The sequence below is a fragment of the Bos indicus genome, chromosome 16 (assembly GCF_029378745.1).
Source record: "Bos indicus isolate NIAB-ARS_2022 breed Sahiwal x Tharparkar chromosome 16, NIAB-ARS_B.indTharparkar_mat_pri_1.0, whole genome shotgun sequence".
Taxonomy (NCBI): Eukaryota; Metazoa; Chordata; class Mammalia; order Artiodactyla; family Bovidae; genus Bos; species Bos indicus.
The window spans coordinates 19,789,921-19,809,769 of record NC_091775.1 but is presented as its reverse complement, the minus strand read 5'-3'; the positions used below and the strand labels follow the sequence as shown (position 1 = coordinate 19,809,769).

General features: G+C 42.3%; 1 protein-coding gene across 1 annotated transcript in view; it reads left to right on the top strand.

The window, feature by feature from the left end:
* The window catches only part of LOC139176522 (usherin-like), a 43,838-nt gene that overhangs the window by 14,996 nt on the left and 8,993 nt on the right, over window positions 1-19,849 (top strand). Inside the window, exon 6 of the mRNA XM_070768842.1 lies at window positions 5,822-6,066. Coding sequence (XP_070624943.1) covers window positions 5,822-6,066 — 245 coding nt within the window. The remainder of the gene's footprint in view (window positions 1-5,821; window positions 6,067-19,849) is intronic.

Here is a 19,849-nt window from a genome sequence, read left to right as displayed (position 1 = left end):
AACATGCATGTTTATTTGTACATACTTGTTTATGTATATATATATATATATATCTGTGTGTATGTATATATATAAATATATACACATCTTAGCATAGACTGTATGGAAGAAATTGTGTTAAGTGTTGTAAGAATTTGTTTTTAAATCCTCATGAAACTTACATTAGGCAAGGGGTTAGGGTATGCTCTTAAAATGCCAAATCATTGAATTGTAGATGCAGAGATATATGACAAAACTTCTCTCCTAATCAAAAATTCTGTCAATAAAAAGCCCTATGAATTTGTTTACCAAAAAAAAGTGAATTTATAGAGGAAGTCAGAGGAAAGAGAAAATACTCTAATACCAATTTGTGTTGATCATAACAATAATATTCCAGATTCAGAGACTAAAATGATGAATTTGGGAAATTTCTGTCTTGTATCCTCTGTAAAAGATTATGATTGACTGTTAATACCAGGTAATTTAGTTGAAGTGGTGAAATTGCAATTTTTATGGAGCAGCTTTTAAATTGAGTTTTCCACATAATCTTTGCATCAAATGTAAAATAATTTACAATTTCAAAGGGCAAGTTAGAGAAATGCTGAATCTTTTCCATTAAAGTAGAATTGAGACTACTACCGTATTTTAAATTCCAATAAGTAATGTTCTATCTACTTTGGATGCTTATTTAGTTTGCTTAAAAAAAATTCTGAAACACAGGTATACACACATACTGTTATTAAAGATAACTTCAATCTATAAAAATAACGAAGTACTATTCTGTTCCCAGACATTACATGTCTGGATGCCATGTAAATCTCTTGTAACACCTAATGCATAGTGTATTTCATCTTACATAATAGCAGCTGTGGGACAGAGCAGACCTCATTTGGTCTTCTTTTAGGAACCCCAATGTTTCCACAATGGGAAAGATTAAGACCTGAGGGACATGGGGACTTATCCAAGAATGCCCCCTGCAAGCTCATTCAGTTCAGTCGCTCAGTCATGTCCAACTCTTTGTGACCCCATGAACTGCAGCACACCAGGCCTCCCTGTCCATCACCAACTCCCAGAGTCCACCCAGACTCATGTCCATTGAGTCAATGATGCCATCCAACCATCTCATCCTCTGTCGTCCCCTTCTCCTCCTGCCCTCAATCTTTCCCAGCATCAGGGTCTTTTCAAATGAGTCAGCTCTTTGCATCAGGTGGCCAAAGTATTAGAGTTTCAGCTTCAACATCAGTCCTTCCAATGAACACCCAGGACTGATCTCCTTTAGGATGGACTGGTTGGATCTCCTTGCAGTCCAAGGGACTCTCAAGAGTCTGCTGCAACACCATAGTTCAAACACATCAATTCTTCTGCACTCAGCTTTCTGGTATAGTCCAACTCTTACATCCATACATGACTACTGGAAAAACCATAGCCTTGACTAGACAGACCTTTGTTGGCAAAGTAGTATCTCTGCTTTTTAATATGCTGTCTAGGTTGGTCATAACTTTCCTTCCAAGGAGGAAGCATCTTTTAATTTCATGGCAGCAGTCTCCATCTGCAGTGATTTTGGAGCCTCAAAAAATAAAGTCAGCCACTGTTTCCACTGTTTCCCCATCTATTTGCCATGAAGTGATGGGACCAGATGCCATGATCTAAGTTTTCTGAATGTTGAGCTTTAAGCCAACTGTTTCACTCTCCTCTTTCACTTTCATCAAAAGGCTCTTTAGTTCTTCTTCACTTTCTGTGCAAGCTCATTACTGAGAAGTTAAACATGGTTTTTCTGTAGACTCCTGGTCCCATGATTTTTATTTAGCAGTTCTCAAATTTAAGAGTAGATAAGAATCATCTTGCTGATTTTATTTATTATATCCTTTCCAGGGCCCTGGTGGAGATTTTGAATCAGATGGGCCTAGGAATCTGCTCTTTTAAACAGGTTCTGCCCAGTGGTACTGACACAGGGAGCAGGACCATGTGATGAGTAAAACCACATGAGATCTTACCAGTCTAGTCTCCCTGGCCAGTGGGGAGTATGTCTTGCCTAGAGACAGGCAATTAACAGGATGGGATTTACTCTGACTCCAGCTCTGGGTTGGGTTTTTCTTTGGAGTCAAAGGGAATTGACTTACCCCCAGGAATCCCTTACCCTGACCATGAATTTCCCACTTGATGAGTGGAGTCCCTTAAAATGAAAGGGTACTTTGCAAAGAGAAACAGGGATGAAGAGACACGATCTGGTCAGGATTTTCAAGCTCTTCATAACAAAGGAGAAATCTCCTCTCGGTTCATGAATACAAATTGGGGTCCCATTGCTGAAAGGAGGAAAACCGAAAACCATGTGAAGTTATGGAAGATTCCAAGAGGTCTTGTCCAACTAATGTCCATAGTCACATTTCATTTGTATGATATAACTTTAAAAATGTTTCTGTTCCCTTGCATGAAGGCACCTGCAAGCAGGAAATTCACACAGACCTCATTTCCATCCAACTGGTGGGAGAGCTGTTTCCCTTTGGAGGCTTCCCCTGGACAGGCTGCCCTACATCCCCCTGAGTCCTCTTAAGCAAGGGGTCCACTGGGACCGTCAGATCCACTTCTGGAGTTACAGTCCTGTGCTCCACATGGAGAAAGTGCAACTCTTCAGTGCCTAGGCAAAAACTGTTGAGTTGTTTTTTAAATCAAACAACACACATTGGTTCCTAATTAGAGGAATTCCAATCTGCTGGAGCTTGATCAGAATTTTGACAACAACATTTCATTTTAGAGATGAGGCCCAGAGAGGCAGTGACTTTTTTAGGACAGAGCTATCAGAAAGAGCTAGGGTTAGCAAAGTATATCCCTCACGGCATTCAAATTTTAAGTCACCCTCTCTCCCTCCTTGAAACATCCTCACCCCAGCACTGAACACTTCCCCTTTGATCCACTTCCCCTGAGAATGTGGGTGTGAGGGCCAAGCAGGCCCAAGCAGTCCTTCAGGTGCTGAAAAGGCAGAAGGCCATCCACAGAACAGGCATTTGCAGCTGTGTCTGTCTGTCCTTCTTCCTCTTGACTGTTTGTTGTTGTTCAGTCGCACAGTCATGTCTGATTCTTTGTAACCCCATGGACTGCAGAACACCAGCCTTCCCTGTTCATCAGTTCAGTTCAGTTCAGTCCCTCAGTCGTGTCCGACTATTTGCGACCCCATAAATCGCAGCACGCCAGGCCTCCCTGTCCATCACCAACTCCCGGAGTTCACTCAGACTCACGTCCATCAAGTCAGTGATGCCATCCAGCCATCTCATCCTCTGGCGTCCCCTTCTCCTCCTGCCCCCAATCCCTCCCAGTATCAGAGTCTTTTCCAATGAGTCAACTCTTCGCATGAGGTGGCCAAAGTACTGGAGCTTCGGCTTCAGCATCTTTCCTTCCAAAGAAATCCCAGGGCTGATCTCCTTCAGAATGGACTGGTTGGATCTCCTTGCAGTCCAAGGGACTCTCAAGAGTCTTCTCCAACACCACAGTTCAAAAGCATCAATTCTTCGGCACTCAGCCTTCTTCACAGTCCAACTCTCACATCCATACATGACCACTGGAAAAACCATAGCCTTGACTAGATGGACCTTTGTTGGCAAAGTAATGTCTCTGCTTTTGAATATGCTATCTAGGTTGTTCATAACTTTCCTTCCAAGGAGTAAGTGTCTTTTAATTTCATGGCTGCAGTTACCATCTGCAGTGATTTTGGAGCCCAAAAAAATAAAGTCTGACACTGTTTCCCATCTATTTCCCATAAAGTGATGGGACCAGATGCCATGATCTTCGTTTTCTGAATGTTGAGCTTTAAGCCAACTTTTTCACTCTCCTCTTTCACTTTCATCAAGAGGCTTTTTAGTTCCTCTTCACTTTCTGCCGTAAGGGTGGTGTCATCTGCATATCTGAGGTTATTGATATTTCTCCCGGCAATCTTGATTCCAGCTTGTGCTTCTTCCAGTCCAGCGTTTCTCATGATGTACTCCAACTCCCAAAACTCACTCAAACTCATGTCCATCGAGTCAGTGATGCCATCCAGCCATCTCATCCTCTGTCATCCCCTTCTCCTCCTACCTTCAGTCTTTCCCAGCAAAGGGTTTTTTCCAATGAGTTGGCTCTTCACATGAGGTGGCCAAAGTATTGGACATCAGCTTCAGCATCAGTCCTTCCAATGAATATCCAGGGTTGATCTCCTTTAGGATGGACTGGTTGGATCTCCTTGCAGTCCAAGGGACTCTCAAGAGTCTTCTCCAGCACCACAGTTCAAAAGCATCAATTCTTTGTCACTCAGCCTTCTGTGTGGTCTAACTCTCACATCCGTACATGACTACTGGAAAAACCATAGCTTGGACTATACAGACGTTTGTCAGCAAAGTGATATCTCTGCTTTTTAATATGCTGTCTAGGTTTGTCATTGATTTTCTTCCAAGGAGCAAGCGTCTTTTAATTTCATGGCTTCAGTCACCATCTGCAGTAATTTTGGAGCCCAAGAAAATAAAGTCTGTCACTGTTTCTATTTTTTCCCCATCTACTTGCCATGAAGAGATGGGACTGGATGCCATGATCTTCGTTTCTTGAATGTTGAGTTTTAAATCAGCTTTTTCATTCTCTTCTTTCACTTTTATCAAGAGGCTCTTTAGTATCTCTTCACTTTCTGCCATTAGGGTGGCATCATCTATATATTTGAGGTTATTGATATTCTTCTGGCAATCTTGATTCCAGCTTGAGCTTCATCCAGCCCAGCATTTCACATGATGTACTCTGCATATAAGTTAAATAAGCAGGGTGACAATACACAGCCTTGACATGCTCCTTTCCCAATTTTGAACCATAGCATTGTTCCAAGTCCAGTTCTAACTGTTGATTCTTGACCTATGTACAGGTTTCTCGGGAGGCAGGCAAGGTGGTTTGGTATTCCCATCTCTTGAAGAATTTTCCTCAGTTTGTGCCATGAGCCTTGGCTTTAGAAAAGCAGCTCCCTGGCTCTCTGCTTTATGCCAGTCTAATGGCAGCTGCCACAGATCCTGAGGCCTCCAAGCTGGCCTGGCAAGGGTTAGGCTTGAGATGATCTCTAGACTCTCTCCTGCTCAGGTCAGCAGGCTGATGGCAGGATTCCACCACCTTACCCTGCCCTGAAGTGGACCCGGAAGCCCTTCCTACCTCCCTGGCCCATTCCAGTTCTCCAAGGGCATTTGAATGATGACTTGCAGAGCCTTTGCTGCTTAACCGAGGGGCTGGAGCACAAGAAGTAAAGAAACTATATGTTAATGAGTGCAGGCTATTAACAACCCAACAGAAAATGGGATCTGCTGTCTCAATATCTGGTTTGCACAGAACTTCACGGGAACAGGGCAGTTACAGGAAGTGAGGGAACTCTGGATTCACACAGCTATGTGTGTTGTGTGATGAGGTGTCTGTAGCAATATTTGTCTTGGTTCCAGCCCCTCACGTGAGCCCAGAAACGACTTTGCTCCCAGGGCAAACATCTGTGACTTAGGCTTTCCCCAGGGTTACTTGGCATGCATGCACATGTGCTCAGTTGTGTCCAATTCTTTGCAGCCCCACAGAAGGTTACTTTGATAACCCTCTTGAAAATCTCCTCGTCCTGCCTCCAACTGTAATTCCAGGGAATGTGCCAAGGCAGCTGCCATTTCCAACCTGAGAAGTGTCAGCAGAGTCTCCTGAGGGTTGTCAGGGTCTCCTTACATTGTGCTCAGACATTTCCTGTCTGAGCACAAGTGCGCCCAAACACTATAAATTCTTGTCTAGTTTATTATCAAACAACAGAGCAAGAAGTCACAAATTTGCCTTTTGAAATAACGTTTCCCTTTTCTGTCCTTGGGTTTTGCAGGCCTGGTGCTGACAACTCCTGGAGAAAAGAAAGGATCAAGAAGCAAAAGCACGGAGTTCTACAGCGAGTTGTGGTTCATAGTGTTAATGGCAGTGCTGGGCTTGATTTTGTTGGCCATTTTCCTGTCTCTGATACTACAGAGAAAAATCCACAAAGAACCATATATCAGAGAGAGGCCTCCCCTAGTGCCTCTTCCAAAACGAAGGTCTCCACTGAATGTCTACCCACCCGGGGAAACCCATGTGGTATGTTTCTAAAGGCAGCCTCACTTCTCTCCCAATGGACCAGAATATTTGTTTTGATTTAGAAGGAAAGATTTTCAAAACCACAGTAACAAGGGACTAGATGACAGTTCAGTCTGGCTAAATGTGGGGCCAAGGGAGGCTAACCCTTGAATAGCATTCTCAGCTTCGGCTGCTCATTAGATATACGTGTGTGTGTGTGTGTGTGTGTGTGTGTGTGTGTGTGTATAATTTATTTATTTGGCTGTGCTGGGTCTTAGTTGTGACATTCAGAATCTTCCATCTTTGTTAAGGCATGTGGGATCTTTAGTGGCGGCCTATGGGATCTAGTTCCCCAACCAGGGATGGAACCTGGGCCCCTGCATTGGGAGAATGAAGTCTTGGCCATTGGGCCACCAAGGAAGTCCCTTGGTTGCACAATAGAATCACCTGCTGCTAGAGACAGAGTCTTGGTGTGTCCCCCCCAAATTCATATGTTGAAACCCTAGTCCCAAATGTGATGCTATCTGGGGGGGAAGGGCTTTGAGAGGCAATTAGGTCGTGAGGATGCAGCTTCATGACTGGGATTAGTGCCCTTATAAAAGAGATGCCAGGGAGTTCCCCTGTCCCTTCCACCATGTGGGGACCAGGAAATGTGCCCCCATCACACATTCAATCTGTTGGCACCTTGATATTGGACTTCCCAACCTCCAGAGTTTAAGAAGTAAATTAGTGTTGTCTCTAGGCCACGCAGTCCACAGTGTTCTGTTACAGCAGCAGGCTAAGACATCTAGGAAACTGAAAATACCAATGCCTGGGCCTTATCCCAGAAATTCTGATTTCATTGGCCTTGGATGGGACTTGGGGATTGGTATTCTTTTTCAAACTTCAAAAGTGATTCTAATGTGCCCTGGGGGTGAATATGTCTGCTCTGTAGTTATGTCAGGGCATGGCAGAGGAGAGTTGTATGTTGAAATCAGCTGGGGAGTTTATAGGTTATTGTTACTGTGCAACTTGGAAGATTAGAGATAAAAGGGAAGATGGGGAGGGATTTAAGTCCTAGCAGTGCTGGGTGTGTCCTTGGCCATAACACCCTGCGCCAGGGCGGATGGGTGGCTCTTTGTGGCTCCAGACCACCCACTGCCAAGACAGAGGTCGGGCAAAGATTCAGGGGCTAAAGGTAACACAGAGGGTGACCCGGGGCATTGCCCCACAGAGCACTAATTGAAGGCGTAAAGGAGACTGATCCCCACGGTGCACTCTGCAGTGGGGCTGTGTCTGCCTGGGCCAGGAAAGGCTGTAATTTCTAATCTCCCCCAGGCACCAGTCTGCTCCGCAAACTGTGTGCCAAAACCCATCTGCCTCATCTTCCCCCAGTTTGCACTAGACTCTGTGTGAGCTAGTGGCCACCGTGTGTAACTGAAATTCTGATCACCAATTCCAGTGTGTAGGGGAGGTTTTCCACACCAGAACAAAATTCTCTGACATCAGCTGGGTGTCTTCCAGTTCAATTCAATTCTGTCGCTATCTACCCAGAAACAGCCTCAGATCCCACCAGAGTCTCAGTCCTACGAGACTCTTGCCTGCTCTGTGTCCCCTTCCTGCCAACTTCAGACAAGTCGAGGTTGTGACTACTGGCTACAGATTGGAGGTTCCAATGACCCACTCCTTCAGTTTTTAAATTTGTTAACGAATTTAACAAATGGTAACAAATTTTCAATTCATTGTCATTTTCAAGATCACAAAGCATGAGTTTAGTCCCGCTAGTTTAATTTCAGGTTTTACTTCCACAGTCAGCCTTATATATCTACAAGTTCCACACTGACACCCACATAGGGCTGACCGTAAGATCCGAGCTTTCTTGGATTTTGGTACCCATGGAGGGGGCAGTTCCTGGAGCCAGTTCCCCTTGAATATGGAGGAACAATTTTATTTACTGGCTTGCAGATTCTTTCATTCTCTGAAATACTAAAAAATAATGCAGTGTCACTTTGGACTAAGCAATTAGTTTCTACTAACTGAGTTCTGCAATTTAAATTTTATGTTATGAAAATGCATCTCCAGATAGTAGTAATGTGTGGCTATGATTATGCTCTCCTTGGAGAAACACGAAGAATTTGTTTTTATTTTAATTTTATTAAAATATAGTTGATTTATAATGTGTTGATTTTGCTGAAGGACAGAGAGATTCAGTTATACATACACATATATATATATATTCATTTTCATATTTTTTTCTATTGTGCATTATCAAAGGACATTGAGCATAATTCCCCTGCTGTACAGTAGGACCTAGTTACTTATCCACCCTGTATACAATAGTTTACATCTACTAATCCCAAACTCCCAGTCCTTACTGCCTCCATATCCCTGCCCCTTGGCAACCGCAAGTCTGTTCTCTGTGCCCTTAGGTCTGTTTCTGTTTCATAGATAAATTCACTTGTGACATATTCTAGATTCCACCGTAGGTATTATCATACAGCACTTGTCTTCGGCTTTGGCTTACTTCACTTCGTGTGATAATAGGTCCTTCCATGTTACTACCGACGGCATTATTTCATTCTTTGTTATGGCTGAGTAAATATCCCACTGTGCAAAACAACACGTCTTCTTTATCCATTCATCTGTTGATAGACATTTAAGTTGTTTCCATATCTTGGGTCTCGTAAATAGTGCTGTTATGAACATTGTGGCCGCATGTATCTTTGCAAACTAGAGTTTTGTCTGGACATATGCCCAAGGGGTATGATCACTGGATCATAGGACAACTGTATTTTTAGTTTTTTGAGGAACCTCCATGTTGTTTTCCATAGTGGCTGTACCAATTTAGACTCCTACCATGTGTATAGGAGAGTTCCCTTCTCTGCCAGCGTTTATTGTTTGTGACTTTGTTTCTGCTGGCCATTCTGATGAGTGTGCGGTGGTATCTCATTGTAGTTTTGATGTGCATTCATCAAACAATTAGCAATTGAGCATCTTTTCATGTGTTTATTGGCCATCTGTGTGTCTTCTTTGGAGAAATGTCTATTTAGGTCTTTGGCTCATTTTTTAAATGGGTTGTTTTTCTTTATTGAGTTATATGAACCATTTATATATTCTGGAAATTAAGCCCTTGTTGGGCTTACATATTTGCAAATATTTTTTCCCAGTCCATACGTTGCCTTTTCATTTGGTTTATGGTTTCCTTTGCTGTGCAAAAGTGTATAAGTTTGATTAGGCCCCATTTGATGATTTTTGGCTTTTATTTCTATTACCTTGGGAGACTGACCTAAGAAAACATTAGTATGATTTATGTCAGAGAATGTTTGATCTGTGTTCCCTTCTAAGAGTTTGATGGTGCCGTGTCTTGTATTTAAGACTTTAAGCCATTTTGAGTATATTTTTGTGCATGGTATGAGGGTGTGTTCTAATTTCATTGACATGTGTGTGGTTGTCCAGCTTTCCCAACACCACTGTTGAAGAGACTCTCCTTCCCCACTGTATTTTCTTGTCTCCTTTGTTAATTGACCATACGTGTGTGTATTTATTTCTGGGCTCTTTATTCAGTCCCATTGATCCACATGTTTTTTGTGCCAATCCCATATTGTTTTGATTACTGTAGTTTTGTAATAATGTCCCACAACCCACTCTTTGCATTCAAACAATTTGCTAGGACAATTCACAAAACCCAGAGAAACATTTTACTTACTGGATCACTAGTTTCTTATAAAAGGATATATGTCAGTAACAACTAATGGAAGAGACCTTGCAGAGGGCAAGGTCTAGGGGAAGGACCCAGGGCATCCATGCCCCAAATGCACCTCTCTCCCCAAATCTCCATGTGCACAACAACTCAGAAGCCATCTGGGCCCAATGTTGGGGGCAGGGGTGGTGGTTATGGAGGTTTTGTTATGTAGGCGTGACTGATTGTTATTGGCCATTGGTGACTGATTCAACCCCCATTCCTTCTCTCCTCTCTGGAGAGCAGAGGGTGAGACTGAAAATTCCGACCCTTTAATCAAGGCGTTGGTTTCCCTGGCAGTCAGCCCCCAAATTAAGTGCAACCAAAAGTCACTTCATTAACATAACAAAAGACACATTTGTCATGCTAATTATTTAGAAAATTCTAAGTATTTGAGAAGCCCTGTGCCAGAATCCAGACAAAGATCAAATATGTATTTCTCATTCCAAGACTTCATCCTAATCTCAAAGAAGTGCAATGCCAACAAATGTTTAAACTACCATACAGTTGTACTCGTTTCACATGCTAGCAAGATAATGCTCAAAATCCTTCAAGTTAGGCTTCAACAGTATGTGAACTGAGAACTTCCAAACGTACAAGCTGGGTTTAGAAAAGACAGAGGGACCAGAGATCAAATTGCCAACATCCGCCGGATCGTAGAAAAAGCAAGAGAGTTCCAGAAAAACATGGGCTTCATTGACTACACTAAAGCCTTTGACTGTGTGGATCACAGCAAACTGTGGAAAATTCTTCAAGAGATGGGAACACTGAAGCACCTTACCTGCCTCCTGAGAAATCTGTATGCAAGTCAAGAAGCAACAATTAGAACCAGACATGGAACAAAAGACATTCCAAATTGAGAAAGGAGTACATCAAGGCTGTATATTGTCACCCTGCTTATTTAACTTATATGCGGAGTACATCATGTGAAATGCTGGGCTGGATGAATCACAAGCTGGAATCAAGATTGCTGGGAGAAATATCAGCAACCTCAGATATGCAGATGAAACAACCCTAATGGCAGAAAGTGAAGAGGAACTAAAGAGCTTCTTGTTTAAGGGGAAAGAGGAGAGTGAGAAAGCTGGCTTAAAACTCAACATTCAAGAAACGAAGATCATGGCATCCAGTCCCATCACTTCATGGCAAATAGATGGGGGAAAATGGAAACAGTGGCAGATTTTATTTTATTTTATTGAGCTCCAGAATTACTGTGGATGTTGACTGCAGCCATGAAATTAAAAGATACTTCTCCTTGGGAGAAAAGCTATGACAAACCTAGATAGTATATTAAAAAGCAGAGACATTACTTTGCCAAAAAAGGTCTGTATAGTACAAGCTATGTTTTTTCCAGTAGTCATATATGTATGTGAGAGTTGGACCATAAAGAAGGCTGAGCACCTTTGAACTGTGGTGCTGGAGAAGACTCTTGAGAGTCCCTCGGACTGCGAGGAGATCCCACCAGTCAATCCTAAAGGAAATCAGTCCTGGGTGTTCATTGGAAGGACTGATGCTGAAGCTGAAGCTCCAATACTTCGGCCACCTAATGCAAAGAGCCAACTCATGGGAAAAGACCTTGATGCTGGGAAAGATTGAGAGCAGGAAGAGAAAAGGGCAACAGAGGATGAGATGTTTGGATGGAATTACCGACTAAGTGGACATGAGTTTTAGCAAGCCCTGGGAGATAATGAAGAACAGGGAAGCCTGGCATGCTGCAGTTCATGGGGTCACAAAGAGTTGCACAAGACTTAGCAACTGAACAACAAATGATTTGAGAAGTCCAGTGCCAGAATCTAGACAAAGATCAAATATGTATTTCTCTTTATAAATTAGTTATCACTGCATCATCCAATTTAAGCACAGAAACCTGGTCAAAGTGCTTAAGTTTCAAGACTTCATAACATAGAAATGAAGGAATGATAGCACTGCCCACCTTCCAGACCTGTTCACTTTTCAAAGACAGAGCAATGAGCAGACGAAAAAGTCCCGAGGAAGTGAGATCACAGCCAAGTAGCAGAAGCCTTGAGGGCACAAGAGAGCCACAGTCTCTCAGAGACCCGTGGACTGCGGCTGGTGCAGGAAGCAGCCAGGGGACAGTGACTGGGTGGTGGGAAAGCAAGAAAGATGCTCTCTATCCCCTGGCCCTTGGCTCGCTCGACAACTGGATCCTCTCTCCTGGCTCCTCCTCCAAGCCTCCCTCCTCCTTCAGCATCTGGGTCCTCGTGCGGGCCAGGTGCTGAATGTATGGCTGCTGAGTGATCAGTTCAAGCCCAGGGCCATGTGCCTCTGTTCAGGGGAGAGTCCTGAGGAGACTCTCCTTGAGGGGCTGACACTGCACAGTTTTCCCTTGTTGGACAATGACGTTCTCTGCACTGATGGAGAGAGGAACCAGGAAGGCTGGAAAGGTCTGTTTAGCTGACCTGGGAAATGACTCAAATCACCCCTGGGACCCATTGAGTGTGTGGAGAAGGTGAATGGGGTGGTTGCTCAGGTACATCTCTATGACATGACGTGAGTTACAGGAGACAAACCCACAGACCAGTAGCATCCAGAACTGGGTCAGGGATCATTTCTGTCCCTCAACCCATCCCTCCAGACAGGCCCCTCTGCCTGGTAGCCTGTCCTGAGGAGGAATCTAGTTTTGCCTCTTGGGTTGAGTTAGTGATCAAGAAGCAAGCAGGTCATTTCTGTGGGCAAGTTAATATTGGGATGGTTCCTTTGCATGGGGTTTTCCTGAGTCTTGTTAATCATGGTTTTGTCCAAGTGAGGTTCCTAAATATTGGTATCAGCGTCACCTGGGAGGCAGTCCTGAGTCTGAGGAGGAAACCGGAGAATCTGCCATTTCCAGCAGCCTTGGGAGGTCTGAGCTCAGGGAAGTTTGAGGACAGCCCTCAATGAATGAAAAGATGATTTAGTTGCTGTGAGCTGTGTATACAGTCCCATAGCCAGTAGAACCTGCACAGGGAGGTGACTGCAATTCCATTTATGTGAGGTATTTACATAGTCAAAGTCAGGGAAGCAAAGCCCAGAGTGGTATTGCCAGGGGCTGGGGGAGGGGGGAATGGGCAGTTGCTATGATCAGGTGTAAAGTTTCCGTGATGAATGACACAGTTCTAGAACTCTGCTCTACCACATGCTCCTGCTGCTGTTGCTGCTGCTGCTAAGTCGCTTCAGTCATGTCCGACTCTGTGCGACCCGATAGACAGCAGCCCACCAGGCTTCCCCGTCCCTGGGATTCTCCAGGCAAGAACACTGGAGTGGGTTGCCATTTCCTTCTCCAATGCATGAAAGTGAAAATTCAAAGTGAAGTCGCTCAGTCGTGTCCGACTCTAGCAACCCGACCCTATGGACTGCAGTCTACCAGGCTCCTCTGTCCATAGGATTTTCCAGGCAAAAGTACTGGAGTGGGGTGCCATTGCCTTCCCCACCACATGCTCCTACAAAGAGCAATGCAGTGTTGTTGAGAAGTTAGATCGCTTACTTTAATACAATCAAATTTAAAAATAAAACAGGTGAAACTACTTATGAGCCCAACAAGACCCAGGCCAAGCTACACGTGGGGCCAGACAGGCTTCAGCTGGGAGAAGCTGACAAATTCAAACCCCTCCTCCTCTGTTCCTGAGAACATCTGAGTACAGCAGGGCACCCCGCCCCTGCCTCACCCACAATTCACTTCTGCTGAGGGTCCTAGATGGAGTGAGGAAGGGAAGGGATAGGAGGCTGGGGGCTATGGGCCCAGAGAAGTGGCTCGTAGTAGGCAGGGAGGGTGCTATTTTCAGGTTCTGGAGGGTTCACAGAAGAGAGTGCCGGCAACATTTGTCCAAACCCCATTGAATCACAGTTTAATTCTACCCAGTGGACAAAAGATCCTTGCAAGCCTGCTGTTCTCAGACCTTATTGAAACTATTCTCATCAAGTTGGAGACTTGGATGAACATTAGCAAACGTTATTCAAACTAAAGAGAAGACACTTTGCATTAGGAGAGCAGAACCAAGAGCTGAAATAGATGTCCATGGGCTCCAGAATCTGCAGGTAAGAATCTGAACAGGAGCGGGCTGCATTCACCTGCTCAGCTTCACTGACTGACTTGCTTTTCACTTGAGTACTGGGTTCTCAATGCAACACACACACACCCACACACCCTCATCATGTGACAAGCTGTGGTCTCAGTTCTGCTGTAATCCTCTCCCAGGCACTCCTGTCCTCTGAACAGCTAAGGTACTCTTTGAGGTCAGAGACAAAAAGAATTTAAAGCTCCATCCTGAAGAGAGGTAAATGGGTCAGTAGTGCCAGAGAATGAGAGAACTGTTTATATTGTTTAATACTAAATTTTTTTTTAACATTTTCAAAATGACACAGCATCAATTGAGTCCAGCTAAGTTTAAGTGCAGGTTTCACTTGCACAGTCAGCCCAAGTCTCTACAGGTTCCACACCCACAGACAGAGGGCTGACTGTGGGACTAGACACACCCACAGACAGAGGGCTGACTGTGGGACTAGAGCATCCTCCAGTTCTGGTACAAGGCCAGGGTCCTGAGGCCCATCCCCCTTGTAAATTGAAGGATAACTGTAGTGTAATTACTGACTTGAAGATCCTTTCATTCTTTACTAATAAATGTCAGCATGGTGCTAAGTCTCTGCTCACCAAATCTTTTATATTGTAGAACTTTGTACATATCTGAAAATGCATCTCCAAATAGTATTAATGTTTGGATATGCTTATGCTGCCTTGGGAGAAGCACAAAGAACTTGGTTTTTGTCTGCTTGTTTTGTTTTATTGAAGTAGAGTTGATTAATGTTGTGTTAATGTCTGCTGTACAACAAAGTGATCCAGTTATACATATATATTTATGCATGCTTTTTTATATTCTTTTCCACTATGGCTTATCTGGGGATATTGAATATGGTTCTCTGTGCTCTAGAGTAGGACCTTGTTTATTCATTGTATGCAAAATTCTTTGTACCTGCTAATCCCAAACTCCCTATCCATTCCTTCCCCGTTTACCTCCCCACTGGCAAACAAAAGTGTGTTCTCTGTGAGTCTGTTTCTGTTGAATATGGGTTCATTTGTTTTGTATTTTAGATTCCATCATAAGTAATATTGTATGGTATTTGTCTTTCTCTCTGACTTACTTCACTTAGTGTGATAATCTCTAGGCCCATCCATGTTGCTCCAAATGGCATTATTTCATTCTTTTTTGTGGCTCAGTAATATTCCATTGTATATATGTACTACATCCTCTTTATCCATTGCTCTGTTGATGGGCATTTAAGTTGTTTCCGTATCTTAACTTTGCAAATAGTCCTGGTGTGAACATTGGGGTACATGTATTTTTTAAATTTATTTTTAATTGAAGGATAATTGCTTTACAATATTGGTTTGATTTCTGCCATACATCAACATGAATTAACCATGAGTATACATATGCCCCCTCACTCATGAACCTCCCTCCCACCTCCCACCTTTTCCCACCCCTTTAGGTTGTTACAGAGCTCCAGTTTGAGCTGCCTGAGTCATACAGCAAATTTCCATTGGTTACGTTTATCTTTTTGAATTAATTTTTTTTTCTGGATATATGCCCTGGGGTGGGATTGCTGGATCATATGGTAGCTCTATTTTTAGTTTTTTGAGGACCCTCCATACTTTTTTTCCACAGTTGGCTGCACCAGTTCACATTCCCACCAGTAATGCAAGAAGGTTCCCTTTTCTGTACAGCCACTCTTGCATTTGTTGTTTGTAGACTTTTTAATGATGGCCATTCTGATCAGTGTGAGATGGTTCAGTTCAGTTCAGTCGCTCAGTCGTGTCCGACTCTTTGCGACCCCATGAATCGCAGCACGCCAGGCCTCCCTGTCCATCACCAACTCCCGGAGTTCACTCAGACTCACGTCCATCGAGTCAGTGATGCCATCCAGCCATCTCATCCTCTGTCGTCCCCTTCTCCTCCTGCCCCCAATCCCTCCCAGCATCAGAGTCTTTTCCAATGAGTCAACTCTTTGCATGAGGTGGCCAAAGTACTGGAGTTTCAGCTTCAGCATCATTCCTTCCAAAGAAATCCCAGGACCGATCTCCTTCAGAATGGACTGGTTGGATCTCCTTGCAGTCCAAGGGACTCTCAAGAGTCTTCTCCAACACAACAGTTCAAAAGCATCAATTCTTCAGTGCTCAGCCTTCTTCACAGTCCAACTCTCACATCCATACATGACCACTGGAAAAACCATAGCCTTGACTAGACATATATGTACGTTAATGCTGTTTCAAATTCTTTCCCCATATAGCTTATTACAGAATATTAAGCAGAGTTCTCTGTGCCATACATTAGGTCCCTGTTGATTATCTGTTGTATATGTGGTAGTGTATATATGTTATTCACAACCTCCTAATTTACCCTTACCCAGAACTTCCCTCTGTAACTATATGTTTGTTTTCTAAGTCTATGAGTCTGTTTCTTTTTTTGTCAGTTCGTTTATACCACGTTTAGATTCCACATGTAAGAGACATCAGATGATATTTGTCTTTCTCTGTTTGACTCATTTCACCTAGTATGCTGATTTCTAGGCCCATCAGTGTTGCTTCAAATGGCATTATTTCCTGCTTTAATGACTGAGTAATAATCCACTATGTCTATGTACCACATGTTTGTCCATTCATCTTTTAATGTACATTTGTTTCTTCCATGTCATCACTATTGTAAATAGTGCTGCAGTTAACATTGGGGCACATGTACCTTTTCCAAGTATGATTTTTCTGGATATATGCCCAGGTATGGGAATGCTGTGTTACATGGTAGCTCAAGTTTTTTAAGGAAACTCCATGCTGTTCTTGATAGTGACTCTTAACAATTTATATTTCCACCAACAGTGTAGGAGGGTTCCCTGTTCTCCGCACCCTCTCAAGCATTTATTGTTTATAGACTTTTTGATGATGGCCATCCTTACTGCTGTGAGGTGACACCTCATTGTAGTTTTGATTTACATTTCTCTAATAGTTAGTGTTATTGAGCATCTTTTCATGTGTTTTTTGGCCATCTGTATACATTCTGTAGAGAAATGTCTATTTGGACCTTCTGCCCATATTCTGATTGTCGTTTTTTGTTTTTTTTCAATATTGAGCTGCAGGAGCTGTTTATACTCTTTGGAAAGTAACCCCCTGTAGATCACATCATTTGCAAATATTTTTTTCCCCATTGTATGGTTTGCCTTTTTGTCAGTGGTTTCCTTTGCTGTGCAAATCTTTTTATGTTTAATTAGATCTCATTTGTTTTTATTTTTATTTTCCTGACTGTAGAAGGTGTATCAGAAAAAAATCTTACTGCAGTTTATGTCAAAGAATGTTCTGCCTATATTTCCTCCAAGAGTTTTATAGTGTCTGGAATTACATTGGGGTTTTTAATCCATTTTGAATTATTTTTGTGTATGATGTTACAAAGTATTCTAATTTCATTCTTTTATTTGTAGCTGTCCACTTTTTCCAGCACCACATACTGAAGAAATTATCTTTTCTCTGTTGTATGTCCTTGCCTTATTTGTCATAGAATAGGTGATAGCAGGTGCATGGGTTTATTTCTGGACTTTCAACCCGGTACCATTGATACAATTTCTTTGTTCCAATACGGTACTGTTTTGTTTACTGTAGTTTTGTAGTATAAAGTCAGGTAGCCTGATTTCTCCCACTCCATTTTTCTTTTTTATGTTACTTTGGCTATTTGGGGTCTTTTGGTTTTAATTCTGTGAAAAATGCCATTGATAATTTGATAGGAATTGCATTGCATCTATAGATTGCTTTGGGAAGTATAGTCATTTTCATAATATTGATTCTTCTAATCCAATGCTATGCTATCTCTCTCCATCTCTTTGTGCCATCTTTGATTTCATCAAAATCTTACAGTTTTCTGAGTATGAGTCTCTAGCTTCCTTAGATAAATTTATTCGTAGTTGTTTTATTCCTTTTGAGGCAGTGGTAAATGGGATTGTTTCCTGAATTTCTCTTTCTGATCGTTCACTGTTAGTGTATAGGAAGGCAAGAGATTTCTGTGTGTTAATTTTGTATCCTGTCACTTTACCAAGTTCATTGATGGCCCCTAAAAAGTTTCTGATGGCATCTTTAGAATTCTGTACATATAGTATCATATCATTTGCAAATAGTGACAGTTTTACTTCTTCTTTTCCAATTACGATTCTTTTTCTTTTTCTTCTCTGATTGCCATGCTAGGACTTTCAAAAGTATGTTGAATAATAGTGGCAAGAGTGGACATCCTTGTCTTTTCCTCATCTTAGAAGAAACGCTTTTAGTTTTTCACCATTGAAAATTGTATTTGCTGAGCATTTGCCAAATATGGCCTTATTATGTTGATATTGGTTCCCTCTATGCCCACTGTCTGGAGAGGTTTTTGTTGTTTTTTTTTTAATGGGTGATGAATTTTATCAAATGCTTTTTCTATTTCTATTGAGATCATGTGGTGTTTGCTTTTTTGATATGTCATATTTCATTGACTGATTTACACTTGTTGGACCATACTTGTGACCCTGGGATGAATCCAAGTTATTCATGGTATATGATATCTATTACGTATTGTTAGATTTGGTTTGCTGATATTTTGTTGAGAATTTTTCTATCTGTATTCATCAATGATATTGACCTATAATTATCTTTTTTGGTAGTGACTTTAGTTGTGGTGGGGCTTCCATGATAGCTCAGTTGGTAAAAAAAAAAAATCCATTGGCAATGCAGGAGACCCTGGTTCAATTCCTGGGTCAGGAAGATACACTGGAGAAGGGACAGGTTATCCACTCCAGTATTCTTGGGCTTCCCTTATGGCTCAGCTGGTAAAAAATCTGCCTGCAATGCAGGAGACCTGGGTTTGATCCTTGGGTTGGGAAGACCCTCTGGAGAAGGGAAAGGCTACCCTCTCCAGTATTCTGGCCTGGAGAATTCCATGGACTCTATAGTCCATGGGGTCGCAAAGAGTCGGACACGGCTGGGCGACTTTCACTTGCACTGGTTGTGGTATCAGTGTTGGTATGCTCATGGAATGCCTTTGGGAGTGTTCCCTCCTCTTTAGTCTTTTGGAAGAGTTTGGGAAGGATCAACGTTTTTCTTTGTATGTTTGGTAGAATTTGCCTGAGAAAACATCTGACCCTGGAGTTTTGTTTGTAAGTTTTATTTAAATTACAGATTCTGTTCCACTTCTAGTGATTGGACTGTTCAGGTAATCTTATTTCTTCTTACTTCAGTTTTGGTACACTGTGTTTCTCAAAACTTGTCTGTTTCTTGTACGTTGTTGAATTTGTTGACAAAATAATTCTTCACAGTTTTCTTTGTTCATTTCTGTAGTATCAGTTGTCAATTCTCCTCTTCCTTTTCTTATTTAATTTCTTTGCATCTTTTTCTATAACTTTAAAATCTCTAATTTATTTCCTATCTGATTTTTTTTATCTGCTTGTTTCTGCCGACTTTAGGTTTTGTTTCTTCCTTTTCTCTTTTAGATGATGTGTTGAGTTGTTTATTAGAGATTTTTCTGTTCTTAAATAAATTCTATATAGCTGTGAACGTCTGTCTCACCAGAACTGCTTTTGCTGCATTGCCCAGATTTTGTATGGTTGTGTTTTCATTGTCATTTTCCTCAATGCATTTTTAATTATTTTTTGTGTCTTTCACAGAAAAGTTTTTATTTTCCTTATTTATCTTAAAATAGTTTATACTGAAGTATAGTTGATTTACATTGATGTGTTAGTTTCAGCTATACAGCAAAGTGATTTAGTTATACATAGTACATATTGTCCGGAGAAGGCAATGGCACCCCACTCCAGTACTCTTGCCTGGAAAATCCCATGGACGGAGGAGCCTGGTGGGCTGCAGTCCATGGGGTTGCGAAGAGTCAGAAACGACTGAGCGAGTTCACTTTCACTTTTCACTTTCATGCACTGGAGAAGGAAATGGCAACCCACTCCAGTGTTCTTGCCTGGAGAATCCCACGGATGGGGGGAGACTGGTGGACTGCCGTCTATGGGGTCGCAAAGAGTTGGACATGACTAAGTGACTTAGCAGCAGCAGCAGTACATATTGTCAACATTCACTGGATCATAGAG